This window comes from Pseudopodoces humilis, chromosome 9 (assembly GCF_049639895.1).
Source record: "Pseudopodoces humilis isolate 2021_Gansu_Grassland_sample_001 chromosome 9, ASM4963989v1, whole genome shotgun sequence".
In the NCBI taxonomy this organism is placed as follows: domain Eukaryota; kingdom Metazoa; phylum Chordata; class Aves; order Passeriformes; family Paridae; genus Pseudopodoces; species Pseudopodoces humilis.
In genome coordinates this window covers 11120341-11135161 of record NC_142208.1, presented here as the reverse complement: position 1 = coordinate 11135161, position 14821 = coordinate 11120341, and the positions used below count along the sequence as shown (strand labels likewise).

At 37.6% G+C, this 14821-nt stretch overlaps 1 protein-coding gene across 2 annotated transcripts in view; it reads left to right on the top strand.

The window, feature by feature from the left end:
- Positions 1-14253, top strand: part of SH2D4B (SH2 domain containing 4B) — a 54405-nt gene extending 40152 nt beyond the window's left edge. For both annotated transcript variants that reach the window (XM_088059811.1, XM_005520470.2), the window contains exons 7-8: positions 10734-10954; positions 14161-14253. In XM_088059811.1, the coding sequence (XP_087915937.1) occupies positions 10734-10954; positions 14161-14253 (314 nt within the window). The remainder of the gene's footprint in view (positions 1-10733; positions 10955-14160) is intronic.
- Positions 14254-14821: the final 568 nt, after the last annotated feature.

Below are 14821 nucleotides of genomic sequence, written 5' to 3'. Positions count from 1 at the left end.
TAGAGGACTGAGATCTAAATTATATGTAATTGCATGGACCATTCTGCCACTGCTGTTACCACTGCTTCTCACAATTAAACACAGCATGGACCTTTCATGAGTGCGTGTGGCTATTATAAATTCATTCCAATATGCTTGATAAAAGGAATCTTTTCCACTTGAAGTGTGCTATAAACATTTATAGATATTCAATCCAAAGTACAAGAAAGAAATAGTTCATTAGCCATGGGACAGAACTCCCTCTCCTATTTTCTCTCTTAACCATGCTACTGTTTACATGTGGGGACAGCAGCTTTAAGAACTAAGATGGTGGTAGGAACAAATTATTCTGCACAGTTGCTGTATGTGCTCAGTTCCTTTTCTCAAGTTTCATTAACAAAATTTAGCATAAATGAAAGACTCTTAATTCCAGACTTTGTATTCAAAAATGAAGTAAAAATCTGTGCCCGCTTCTGTTTATAACTTTTTTGGAACTTGAGATGAAGTCGGTTCCTCCATTGAAGTAATTACTGTTTCTGAGTAGTGGTTTCAAACCCCTCATTCGGATTACCCTGCTGTGAGTTTGAGCCTAGCTGCTAGCTCGCTCACCTTAGTTCCACTGCTGGTAGGAAATGAGGCAATTTAGTGCCTGGTTTTTGGTGGCTGAACTGAGAACTATGTCAGACCCCAGGGGATGTCCAGAACTGGGTCACTGTCAGAGCTGCACATGGTTACTACACTGCCACTCATTAGGTGTGAAGTTTTTACTATCCCAATGTTGTTCTCATTTGACTTTCAACAGTGCTTCAGTGTCTGGTTCACTTTATTGAGCCATTAAAGGTAACTTTTTCCCCTGAGGAACAGTGCACAAAATCAATGTGCAAGAGGGCTGCAAGCAGCTAGAAAGCACTGCAATTAACAAAGCTAGCCTGAAGTTCCAAAATCTAGACAAGTGAGAAGAGAAAGTGAGAAGAAAAATCAGTTATCAATAGTATCCCTAGATTTACTTTTCTTTGCACTAGATAAAGAAGTACAGTTTCTTAAGTAGATACAGAAAATGCTTTGAAATAATCTATCTGGAACTGCTGTTTTAAGTTGAATATAGGAAATTACTCCAGACATACTACGATTCATATTTTTACTCCTTTTAGCAATAAAAGTTCTAATAATTACTTGATTAAAAAAAACATGTAGAATGATTTCTTATGAGCTCAGTGATGTCATCTGGAAGCTTCTCACAGATAAAAATATATTTCAGATTTCAGATTGCTAATGTGCCTAAAAAATAAATGCATTCTTAAACTTTACACACAGGGAATATATTTAAGGAAAAAAAAACACATTTTCTTTCACCTGAGAGAAAAGCATGAAAAGCAGAGAACACAGTATATTTTCTGCCTAGTTATCTGTTGAAACATTCAGCTGTAAAATTTGAATTTTCCAGGGCTCCATGTCAACTGTGGCTTTTGTTTTTCTCCTCCTTTTGAGTGAGCTCTGCTGACAATGTGATTTACTAGTACACTTGTCATTTAGGTTTATGGAAAATGTGTCTTGACAGCTTCTTCAACACCCATGAGATAGCAGCTTTCTAGGTGAGCTGTAAGATATATGTGCTTTTAAAGAGCATTGTGAGCATGTGCATGTGTTTATACAGTCAGGTTTTCGTACTTTTTGGCTCTATTAATTTAATTATAGAAAGGAGAAGTGTTCATCAGGAATTTTTGATTGTGGGCTGTATCTTTTGTTAAAAAATCAAGGCTTCCTTATTAGGTAAAAGCAAACTGAGAATGCATTCCACTGCTTTTCTTCTGTCTAATTCATGGCCAAGAACGCTATCAGTCCTCCTGGAAAGCTTCCTTGCCTTGTACTCACACATTCTGTGGAGATTGCAAAGCCAGTTCAACCATGTGACTGTCTTTATCAGCTGGTATCTACACATGAAAGGCTATAAACTGTGGGCCAAATCTGTGGAACTAGACTAAAACCAGTCTAGGTTCTTTCTGAAATTAAGAGTTTCACCTGGGAGCATGCAACAACCCTCAGCTGCATCATAAGGCACATGGAAACACAACACATAGAGAAAAGCCCCAGGATCTAAAAGCTAACCCTTGCTGCTGGAAGTCAGACTAGAGGTCTAAAGAATCTTGTCGGATGTAAGGAAGAAACAAAACCTAACTTCCACATAGTCAGATAAAAAAGTATAGGTGCATCAATACAAATAAGTATCAATATGTAAAGGCCAGTGGAAAACATTAGTAACTCTAGCAAAATAGCAGCTTGTCAGAGGCTGTAGTGTAATATTTTATTTACTACCATGTAACTCAATTATCTTCTAGACATTTCAGTGTCTGTTCATTGGGCAAATGCTTTTACAGTGAGACCACTAAATTAATGAAGTTTTATTCATAATGCATTCCCTGTGTACTGAATAACAAATCAATATTAGCATAAATAAAGCCATTTAAACTAGAAGTGTAGCAAGAAGGTTCCCAAAGGAGGCTCTAAACATTCATAATGCTCAAAACATGACCAGCTTCTATATCATATATATATCTATATCATCTCTCAGTTGGTAACCAAAACCTTTCTTACCCTCATGTGTATTTTGTGTTACACTATTCAAGACATTTGTTCACAGCAATTTGACATTTGAATAAACCTTACTAGGCATGGGTGTCTGTGGAGAGCTTTGGGTTTCAGTTTACACACAAACAGATTTTGAATACCTAAGTCATTACTCATGTCATCATTTTACTTCGCTCTTTCATTGAAGTCATTGTGAAGCTTGTTGGTTTTAGGTAGAACTGCAGATTAATTGCCTTTATGGAAAGTAATTTAAGTATTCATTCAGAGATGCATCACACAGAAAATTATTTGAATACATCTGCTAGTCTAAAGCCAATGCAGTTGTCTTCCTTATTATAAACACTAACGCGATAATTGTTCTTCAATGTTCTAAAATGTCCTTTCATTCAGTACATCTCATTTATTTTTTAAGATTCTTCCTAAATAGAACTAGGATATATTTCCTGTTTGCCTGAAGCTATAGTCTATATTTTGGTTGTGTTGTTACACCCAAGTAAAACATGTGAAACCTCTAATAAACACAGTGAGCTCAGTTTCTAAGTCCAAATTTGAAGTGTTGGGATTTGTCTTAATTCAACAAAATAATGAAAATCTGGAATATGTATTGAAAACATTCTTAAACATTTTTTGCTTTTATAATGAAAACATTCTATTGCTTTTATACAAGACATATTGAAAAGCTTTATAACTTCATATTTTTATATAATATGAAGAAGAAAAGAATGCCTGAGAATTACCTTTTTCTAAAATTGTTTTCCTATTTTTCTAGAGATGAGCTTGAGAAAGTGGAACTGTTGTTTTTCTCTGAGGTTTTAGCCATTAAGAATTGCAGGCTTTTTATAATTTTGCTCATGACTGAATGTACTGTTTCTCCCTCCAGTTTTTGATTGTTGTTTTTTTTGTTTTTACTTCTTGTGTGTGTTTGTGTGGGTGGGTTTTTCTTTTGTTTTGGTGTGTTTTTTAATGATTTGTGGAGATGATCTGATAAAGGCAGGGATTCCCATAAAATGTAGTTCCATAGACACATCTGCTTTGCTTTTGTTTGGCTTTTTATAGCTTGTGTCATGTAGCCACCATGATTTCAGAATATTCTTGTCCATTTTGCTGCTTTTCACTTGGCTTGATGAAATTTGCCAGTAGCTTCCTATTACCTAAGCAATTAATTCCTTTTCTGCATGTAGTAAATACAGTTTCTCTCTTTCCTAGCCATTTATAGCTCTGGCAATAGTGGCACAGGGAACTGTACTAGGACTTAATGTTGCTCTTTTATTCATTTTGATAGAAAATCAGAGCATGTTACAATTCAAAGTAATTTATTGCTATTATTATTAGAAAGCTTTTTGGCAGCTGATTGTCTCAGTCCAGTCTGTGTGGACAGGGGCCTGATTTTTTAATTCCTCTGTACTTTCTCTGTTTAATTATATGATGGAAAAATGGGTATAATGGGTCAAAAATGCCTCAGAATAAATAGCTGCACAATATACAAGGTATAATTTAATCAGGCTCTAACTGTTTTGCCAGTGTTTATGCTGATTTATTATAACATTTATTCAGTGCAATATCAATCAGTGTAGATATTATGAAATCCATGGGCACTGAATTAAATCCTGTTTTCCTCTACAAGTGGTATATTCATGATAGAGCATGCAAATGGTGTGGTAATGTCCTGCTTTTGGCTGGGATGGAGATCATTTTTGCTTAGCCCACAGCAGCCTTTTTAAATGAACGTTCATTATTTACTGTCTCTTCTATATTTCTGTAAATGTGGCCATGTTTTTAGGACAGGTTAGACAAAGGAGCCAGTCTGCATTCCAAACTTAAATTTTTGTGTGCTTAAGTGGCCAGGTATTCACAATTCAGGAGCATCAAAACTAATTTATGTATCAATACTGGAACACTGTGAGTGAATATATATATATATATATTTGGTGTTAGTGTATAGTATTTTTCTTATGTCAAAATTATTTGAGGACAAAAAGAAGCATCTTACTTACTAAGAAACATCAATATATTAAATGTGTAGTGCAGAAGCAGAACCTGGTGCTAAAAAACGTAAATATATATATATATATATATTAGCATTTAATTTTTTAAATAGTGATTATGTATTTACATGTCCTGTAAAGTATTCCACACTTCAGTCAATAATGCTTATTTCAAAAATTGTAAAATATGTAGCTGTTTTAAAAGACTGCACAGTTAAAGTTTTGTGCTTGACTTGTCTTGTTGAGATTAAACACCTATAGATTTGCAAGTACAAGTATTTCTTCTGACACTGTTTTTAAAAGAAAATCCTGGTGGTTAAATTTGCATATAGACTTGAGAGCAGGAAGATGCTGCAAGTAAATAAAAATCTAAGGAGACATGTTTTTTTTCCAAAACAATCCCTGAGACTGACAGTATTTTTAACGCCTGCAGTTTTTCACCCTTGTCTTCCACTTGCAGGAAGTGGGAAATGGTAACATTTCCACGCACTGAGCAGTGTGTTGAGTTCCAAATGCAGCTTGCACAGCAAGTCAGGGAACTGGCATTCAGTTCTCACTGTGATGCCTTCAGAGGGTGAAGTGTTCAGTGACTGCTGATTTTGAATTGCAAATAATTTCTGCTTTTATATATTTCTTTAAATTATTTTTTAAAGGAGCCCTTGATTCCAGAAAGATTAACCCCCAGCTTCACAAACTTTCCTCAGTCTCTGTGTGCTCAGAACGGTACCTCCCATGTCCCAGGGCCATGGGCTCTTTGAGATCTCGGCAGGAAGGCCATCCCAGCCAAGGCTATTTAGCAGCAGTGCTGTTCCATGCACAGTTCGTGCCTTTGGTCCATGTGATGCCCCTGGAGTGTCATCTGGCAGTGTTGCCTTGGAATGAATTGTACAAAGCCAGGAAGGTTCTTCTAAGAGCCTACTTTAATTCTTTTTCTTTGCATTTTCGCAGAAATGCAAAGTAAACAAGAATCTCACTGTGGGTTTTGTATTGTTTTGTGCAATTGGTTTGGTAAAAGCTCAGTCTTCCATGTTTGTTCATATCTGTGTTTCCCTCAGAAGTATTTAGGAGAAACAAGAGCCTAATGATGGCTGGAGTTACAAAAACATAAATAGATCCCAGGAGGGCTTTTCCTGTCTCCTCTTCTCCTTGCACATATCAGCTTTCTCATATTTTTCCTTGATTTAGATATAATAGAAGGTCTTTCTCATTTTCAAATTCAGTAAAGTTTGAGAATTTAGATGAGCAGTAACAAGGTGAGTAATGTAAACAAATTAAATGCTTGCAAAAGATGCCCACAAACTAGAATTTCCCATTCGTTGCTTGCAAGACCAAGACTGAATGAATGCAAACATTTTTGTCTGCCTGGAGAAAGGATGAATACTGCCCACTAACCTTCTAAAAAAACTGCTACACTTTTCACTTTGCACACAAAACACATTATCAGTGACTATTGTAGCAGGACAGAGATGTTTCAGTTTGCTGAGCCAGAATCAGAGCATAAATCTGTTTCTTTGCTCTGTGTTTATTACCCCACTTACAATTTCTAGCCCTGTCAGGCTTTAGTGAGATATTTCTGTGTGCTTTACTGATTAAGCAAATTTTCATATTTCAGTAGATACAGGAAGGTCTTAATATCTACTGCATGTGTCACATCATGCACTCATCAGAAAAGTTTACTGATGGTCTGTATAGCTTGCTATCATTTTGTACATAATAGAAATAAAAATTAAATCTCATCTGTATTGTAAGGAGGTAAATGAATCCTACAGGAATAGTATTCGTGACAAAATTCCTTACTTGGATTATTGTACTGATATTTTCTCAAGTTTGAAGACATCTTCATGTGTACATTTATTTTCCATGCTACTTGCAGGACATGTCAGGTATCTGTAACAGAATCTAGAATGTTTATATAGGTCTGGCAGTATTTACTCACTTAAAAACCCAACCAAACAAAAGCAAAACCAGAATCCCAATGGTCCTGTTTGTTGTTAATCTTCCATTGAGTTCACTTGAACATTGAGGCTTCTGACTTTGAAACACAGTTGTGTTCCAACAGTGAAAACAGTACAAAATGAAATATTCTTGACCCATAACTTCTGACAATTTACTGATCATACATAGTAAATTACACACAGAAATTCAGTTTTATAAGCCACTGACAATGGAATGGTTAACTGTTGCATCTTTTAGCATAAGCTTCTTATCAGAAGCTATTTAGACAAGAAGAGAAAACACTCAAAAATTAAAGGGTAGTAGCAGAGATTTAATGCAGGGATTTCAGATCAGAAGAGCCTCTATCTAAAGAAAAAAATTATATGTATATGAGATAAAAGGTTAAAGGTATCTTATGCTATATTTTTTCTTCTGATACATGACAATAATGCACAAAGGGAGAGGTTAAATTGTTTTCTTCCCAGCTAATGCATTCTATAGGCTGTTCTGAAAAGAAGGAATAAAAGAAACCAACACCAGGCTTTGAGAAGACATTAACACAAAAATTTACGGCTCTATTATACAGTGGTATATTCAGACAAGTAATGCCAACACCTATCTTTTATGTGCTGTGCTGCTTGCTAGTGAATAAGGCGTAAATGTTTTGACAGTGGGTATAAAGGGTTTTCAGAGTATTTGATAGTTGGATGTAGAATGAACTCTGAAGGAGACAATTAAGAGGTATATTTTCTGCAGAGTGCATAGGGAATTAGCTGTGAGCCACACTGGCAACAATGGATGTAACACACCTGATTTTCTGTAAACCTGAAGAAAAATACCTGTTATTACTGCATTATTCATTTAGATGGGATTTTTTAAGATTCCCAGGGGAGTAAGGCACCCATTCCTTTCAGAATTTCAGTAGGTTTTTAATTGCTTTAGAGAATCTGATTCTTAGGGAATTAAGAAATCTTCTGACTGAGTTTGCTTTATTCTAAGAACTGTTGTACCCTGACAAAACAGAGAGATGAATCCACATTAAAAAAAACCAAAAAAACCCAAAGCAACCAATCAGAAAAAACCTTACAAAAAAAAAATCCTTCAAAAACCCCACCCAAACAAAATAAGGCCTATATATTTTTACCTGTGATACTTTTCCTTGATTTTCTTCTGTGTGTAGAGACTCAAGATAGTCCCCTGCACCAAGTAAGTCTTCAAGGAGAGCTCATTTAGGACGTGATAGATTATCAGTGTGTCTCATCCTTGCCTAAAGGGATCTCCTGCCATCAGAAATACATTATTCCTTTGGGCCTTGGTATCCTATACGTGTCTGTGTGTAGCCCAGGGCATAGTTCCTGTACTGAGCAAGGCACACTGGGGAGATGGCTGAGTCTCACTGAGCTGTTGCTTCCCAATTCTGCATATGCCTAAAATGTGCCAGGATGGTTACGAAGGAAAGGTGAAGAATGGCTAATGGGCTCCTGCTCACCTGTCCCCAGCACAGATTTATCTCCATCTGAGGTATGCTACTGCATACTCGACTCCTGAAATTGTGTAGAATTGTCCAGAGGCTCCCTAAGCTTTGCCTATGTAGCTCAGAGAAGGCTGGTACCACACTGGCCCCTGAGTACTGACATAACTCATCTGTGAGTATACTTTAAATGCGTTTACCTGTTGATTTCTAAATACAACTCAGCTTTGTCTCTCCAGTTCTGCAGAGACAGGAAGGTTTTATTTACATATATTTTAGGTTTTGCTTTTTGTGACCTATTGCATATATTTTCCTTATTATCAGTATCCATAAATATTACTAGTTACTAGGACTAGAGTATCAACCTGCAGCACACCATGAAATATCTGCATTCTCACAAGCTGTAAATAGCAGAAGCATCACATAGGAATTCAGCACCCCTTGGCTCTTGGGATCTTGCCATGACACTTCTGGCCAGTTTGGAAAACAAACAAACAAAACAAGAAAAAAAACACAATTCCCCCCCCAAAACCCAAAAGCTACCAGTCATTGTGCTGGTTTCTTGTTTGGGTTTTTATTGAATTTTTGTTGTTTTGTTATTTTATTTTTTCCTCTAAGCCTGGCCATTTATTTCAATGTCTAAATGGAAACAGAACTCTTTTGAAGATCTAGTCCCATGTGAGTTTGTTCTGCCTTAACAGCAGATGGTGAATAGCTTCAACAGCTTTGTTTCTATTACCAGATGTCTTTGATTTACTCCCTTGCTTTGCTTTTTAGTCTTTATTGCTGCTATTCTGAAATAGCAGAGGCAAAGCTATTGTTACCTCTCAGCTATAGCTTTTCTCATACTATTGATCTCTTCTTTGTTTCGTAGCATTATTCAAAAAAGTATTGTGACTAAAAGGAAGGAGAGGGTGAAACCTCTTTAACAGCTGTACGCTGTAAGATCCTATTGCTGCAAATATTTGCACATGTATTTAATTGCGCATGCTACTCCTGCTGGAAACGCCAGAGAAATGACAATGTATGCCTTTTATTGATATATATTTATCTTTAAAGGCTGAATTATCTTTTTATATAGACATTAATATTATGTGGTACTTTAGATCCTTTGTTATTTTTTGACTATTTCAATTGCAGCATAGTCCATACATCGATAACAGTGTTCTTTAAATTCTGTGTGACATTGGCAGGATGACGTATTCAGTCTAGACATCACCCTGCTGTATTGTGTCCTTCCCAATGAACAACCAGAACTATGTTCAGTCAGTTTAAGAGTCCCTGTAGAGACTTGCACTTGTGGGAGAGAATTGGAAGAGTTGACCTGAGGAAACTTGCTTTGAGTGATGCTTTTCCTTGAGAGTATAAACCATAGCTGCTCTAGCTCTTCTACTGCCGGAAGCCGTTACTTCATCTTCCCTGCTTTTATGCTTCTGGTCTTTCTGAATGGCTGAAGGAGCTGTTTTTTTCATCTTCTCCCAGACCAGAGATGGCTGCTAGTGTCATGGATTTGAGTGTTTGTTTCAAGCCTTTACTATCCCACCTTATTGTGGGATCTCAAAAAGGTCAGAACTATTCTAAATTTTAGTTCCTCAGCTTCAGTTTTCATCTTAGCTTGTATTGGCTACTCATGAGCATCTTCATCTTCTGTGGGCTCTGGATGCTGTGCCCCCCTCCATGAGATTCATAAATGCAAACTGATAATCCCTAAACTGTTTATTATTACACTAAAACAATGTGGTTTTTCAGTACTTGAACTCCATGGAACTCTCACTAGGACATGTGTTGGATTCTATGATGACAAGCAGTTCCATTAAACATTACATGTATTGTTTGGAGAAAGTTATCCCCACAGAGAGTAACTTTGGAACGTGTACATACATTATTTACTGACGTATGTGCCATGTTCACATTCAGAATGGCCTAATTCAACATCTGCTCCTGATGAGAGTGAGCATCTGGTGTTTCACAGATAACTGAGACATGAGCAGACTGTCCTCTAGGCTGACCAGACAGACTGGAACCAGGCTCTCTGAGTGGATGGTAAGACCTGGTTCAGTGCCAGGTGCAATTCTGATCACACCTTTGTTGTGGGTTGGGATCAGAATTGGTTTTATCTGTTATAACCTCTATGCAAGCAGAAGTACAGCAACTTCAGGGTTGTGCCCTAGAATCGGAAGTAACAAGAGAGATGAAAGAATAAAATGGAAAAGTTCTTGAACCTCTACTCCCATTAAACATTTTTCTCCAATTTACCTATATACATCTATGGATGAGTGCGTGTGTGGATGTACAAAAGCAGAGAAATGCTTTTTCTCCTGGGACTTGATTTATGTTTCTTCTGTAGGACCTATAAAGCAGTTGGAAGTCAACAGTCTTGCAGTCCAATTGCAAATATCAGCAATGTATTGCAAATTCAAACTGCAATGCCAAGCTGTGCTAGTCTGCTTAAACAATGGCTTGTCCAGAATTCGCTGGTTTGATAGGCCAGTTGCACTTACGCACTTCCTTTGAAAAAGCAATAAGGATGGAAAAAAGCAAGTCTTACTCATCAAATTAAAGAGCATATTCCCTCAGACTCCATCAAAACTCTTAAAGCTATCCTACAGAGGTAAACAGTATATACATTGTCCCCATCTCCTCCTAGACTACTCCTAGAAACATTCCAGTCTTCAGAAGTTACACCATTGTGATTTAACTTCTGTTCAGTATTTGCTGCATTCGATTGCCTCTGGCAGAGCTGTTACCTGCATAACCATGGGTATTTTTCTTGCCAGGCATTATCAGCCGTCAGGAAGCAGAGGAGTTGTTGATGAATAAATCTGAAGGTGCATTCCTGGTGCGAGTCAGTGAGAAAATCTGGGGCTACGCATTGTCCTATCGCCAGCAAAATGGCTTCAAGCACTTCCTGGTTGATGCTTCGGGGGATTTCTACAGCTTCCTGGGGGTAGATCCAAACCGACACCCAACACTCACAGATCTGATTGATTTTCACAAGGTAACACTTGCTAGGTGGAGATCAATAGCTGAGTGGAATGGATTAATAATTTAATGAGGAGCCATGTAGTTTGAAACCACACTGGAAAATACGAATGACCATAGTGGGAAAGAATACTGTACACTAAGCTGTAACATTCATACTTCTGTTGCAGTGAATCAGAAGGCTTTTCCCCTTCTTTCAAATGCTCCAGTATGTACTTGTGTCCCCTTATACACTGTGTACTCTCCTTGGCTACAAATGGCCTAATAAGGGCTGACAGATGTAACACTTTCTGAGCCTTTTTGCTGCGGAAAATTGGATTGGAAATACCACAGAAAGGTTTTTCAATGAAATTTCAGCATTTTTCTACCTTTGAAGTGAGGTCTGTAATGTACAAAAGCAAGAGTGTGACCCTGCACTAAAGAAGGGAACATGGAGGGGTTCTCTTTTAGGGATGTATTAAGGGTCACTCCTTATTATCCAAAACAATCTTGCAAGAGGAATTTACTATTCGACTTTAGATGGGTTTGAATTACTTTACCTCTAGATTCTGTTTCTTGTTGCCAGACTGTAACTAAACAGTAGCACTGTTTCTGAAAGTGTAAATTGTTTTCGTCTTATATATCGCTCCCTATTTTCATCAGTTTTAATTCTTTTTTTCTTAGCCACCTTTATAATTCCTCTTCACCCCCTCTTTTCTAGTTCCCCTTCCTATTTTATCCTTTTCTCACTCTTGTCTCAGAGTAATTCTATAAATTTTTTGCTCCTCCTTTTCTTCACAGCTTTTAGTTTTTTAAGTATTCACTCTCAGGTAATTTTTCTTCTTAATTCCCTATCTTTTAAATCTTGCTTTTATCTCACTTGTTTTGCAGCATCTCTTTAGTGTTGCCTTAGTGACCCCTCAGAGATCACTATGACATTAAATATCCACAAATTTTATTTCCACATGGGGAGATGGTAGGTGTCACATTTGACTAAAATACATATCCTCCCCTGATTTAAATAAATCCTTTCTCAATGGCCACCTTGGAAGCTCAAATCTCTGACACCCTTCTTGTATAGAATGTCCAGTTCGTCAGTTTGGGTTAACCAACTGGGTTATGTCCCCTCCTAGTTCTCCCTATTCCCTGCCTACTCTGCCAGCAGTGGGAAAAAGAGAAAGCCTTTGTGTTGTGCAAGCACTGATCAGCAATAGCCAAAACTGTAGTGTGTTATCAACACTGTTCTAGCCACAAATTCAAAGCACAAGGTCACAATGGAGCACAGGCAGCTGTGAAGCTCCATCCAAGCCAGCCCCAGTGCACCTGGTAAGAGTCTAACCAGGCCTTGTCAGGGAAAGAAAAGCTGACATGCAACACCTCAAATACAGATTGTCAGGTGTTGAATGTAGAACCCCAGGCTCCCCTCTGCTCCTGGTGATGGTGACAACCAATTCCAGCCATCTCTGCTCCAGCTATGTTCCTATATTTTCATCACAGCTCACGTTAGGCAATCACTGTATTAGGAACAGAGACAGCAGTAGAGAACTTGTCAGAAGCAGAATGGCTTTTAGTGCCTGCCGCCTAAAAAAAAGGAAAAAAGCTTGCTTAGGTGTCCCATGATAAGAGTTAATAGCTGACCCTGTAGTAAGCCTATGAGGGAAACTGGTTAAGCTTTAATGCTAGCACACAATTCTATTTTCCCTGTTACATTAAAACTGGTTCCTTTGGCAATCACTTCAGGAGGCATTTTGTCCTGTCTGTCATGTGGTTTTCTTAGAGGCTTTTCTGCCTGCCCTCTCTGGTGAAGTACACTGTCAATTGTCCCAAAGCCCCCTGGTAACCCCAAGCAATCCATATATGACTGGCTGTGAGGTGGGCACATTTTCCCTTGCAGCTGTATTTTTTTGAGAAGGTGCTGCTTTCCTCATGACTATTTTTGGCAAGAGTATACTTCCCCATCCCAAAGATTGCATGGAATTTTTGGAAGGCCTGAGGAGGGCTGGCATAACAAATTTTTTGCTTGCTTATACCTATTAACTTAATTTTGTTTTATTTTGATTAAAAAACTGAGAGGTCACTCAGGCAACTCAGGTGGCAGACACAAGTGGGTAGTAACCATTAGGTGGAAGAACAAACCTTACAAAATTTGGTATGAGTGTGCATTTTCCTTTTCCATTATTTGCATTTAAACACTGTGTGGAAAGCAGCAACAAGATATCCAAGATCATTGTTAAATATTTGTATTTACTTCCTTATAACCCTCTTGTCTAGTAGACAAGGTGGTGATTGGCCAAAGGTTGAACTCAATGATCTTAGAGGTCTATTTCAACCTTAATGATTCTGTGATTCTTTGATTCTGAAAATCATTTAATTTGGGTAGGAACTTCCTGAACTGATTATCAGTCTGGTGTAGTGATTGCAAGGCAACAACTGGGAGCCTGCATGTGTTCTGAGGAAATCAAACACCAAATTTGCATTGAATTTCAATAGAAACTGGATAGGTTTTGAAAATATTAGGTCCATATATAGATCCATATCTTGGATCTAAACTTTCAGATGAAGGATTGCTATTTTAGTCAATATAATTCGGGATTCCAGCTCATTTTGGTGCATCTATCAGTCTTAAACTTCTACAAAAACAAACTATCGTTATTGTAGGAATAACTTCAAAGACCAAGTTCTCCACTTTTTCAGTAGTTGTCTTGGTAATCAGTCACTGGAATGACACTCTTGGCATGTGAATATTTAATGAGAATAGGTGCTGTGAGTAGAGACTGCCTTTACTTAGCAAGGGCAATGCCTTTCACCTTGCTGTCATCAGTCAGAAAACTGTTACTCATGTGTGGGCACTCAACATTGAGCTCTTGCTCAGTGTGCCTGTGGGTAGCAGCATGGTAAGACTGGCATCTCTCTGTTCAATTAACCCAGGAGAACACCCTGTGTAAGTTTCTGTAGCTGACTCCCTAAGTAGTGCAGCAACTTATAAGTAGTACAAATCAGAGTCTCCTATGTGCACTGATTTCACTTTTTGATAGTAGCACAAGTTGCTACCAGCATAAATAAGAGATAAAGCATGAAGAAAATGATTAATTGATAAAAACCTTTTTCTGGTCCGTAATTATTTTATCAAGTGCTTATTCATAGTTGCTTGCCAGTTACAGTACAGTGGTGGCCTTCATTGCTATTCTTAGAATGTAGATGTAGCTGAGATATTTTATATTTTAATTGGTTTTATCATTCCAGGAAGAAATCATCACGTCCTCAGGTGAGGAGCTACTCCTGGAGCCATGTGGACAGCAGAAGAATCCACCAGACTACAGCCCTTTATTTGAATAACTGATCCAGGACCAACAGGAATGCATTCTGGATAGCTGTAGTAATAGATAGTTACAAAAATAAACAATGGAAGTAGTTAACCCACTTTCAAAGCCACTGGTCTTGTGGCCAAAAAGTATCCTCATTAGGAGGCCTAAAATATTTCTGATTTGCATCTGAATTATCATCATCATTATTCATATTGCAAGCACTTGAAAGGTAAGAAATTAACAGCAAATTGCAAAAGAGGACTACTTCCAAGAAAATTTCAAGGGGTTGTAGCCAATTGCACTGAATACTAAGTTCCTGTCTTAATTTTCTCATGTTTTATACTGCAAGAAGGATGGGCAGGAGCTATTCATAGAGTACTGTATGTAGTATCAATGCTGGTGAACAGATTCTGTGTTCCAAAGCAAGGTTTGACAGTTTCTGTTGACAATTTCATTACCCAGTGGTGCACTTTGGTAACAGGAGAAGCAGTCTTCAAACATCCTTATGAAGTTTGTGATTGTGTATGTAATTAGGTGAAACTTGCCATTATGCTTTTGAATTCAGGCCTACAAAGTTCTCTTATCTACAGGATAAGGTC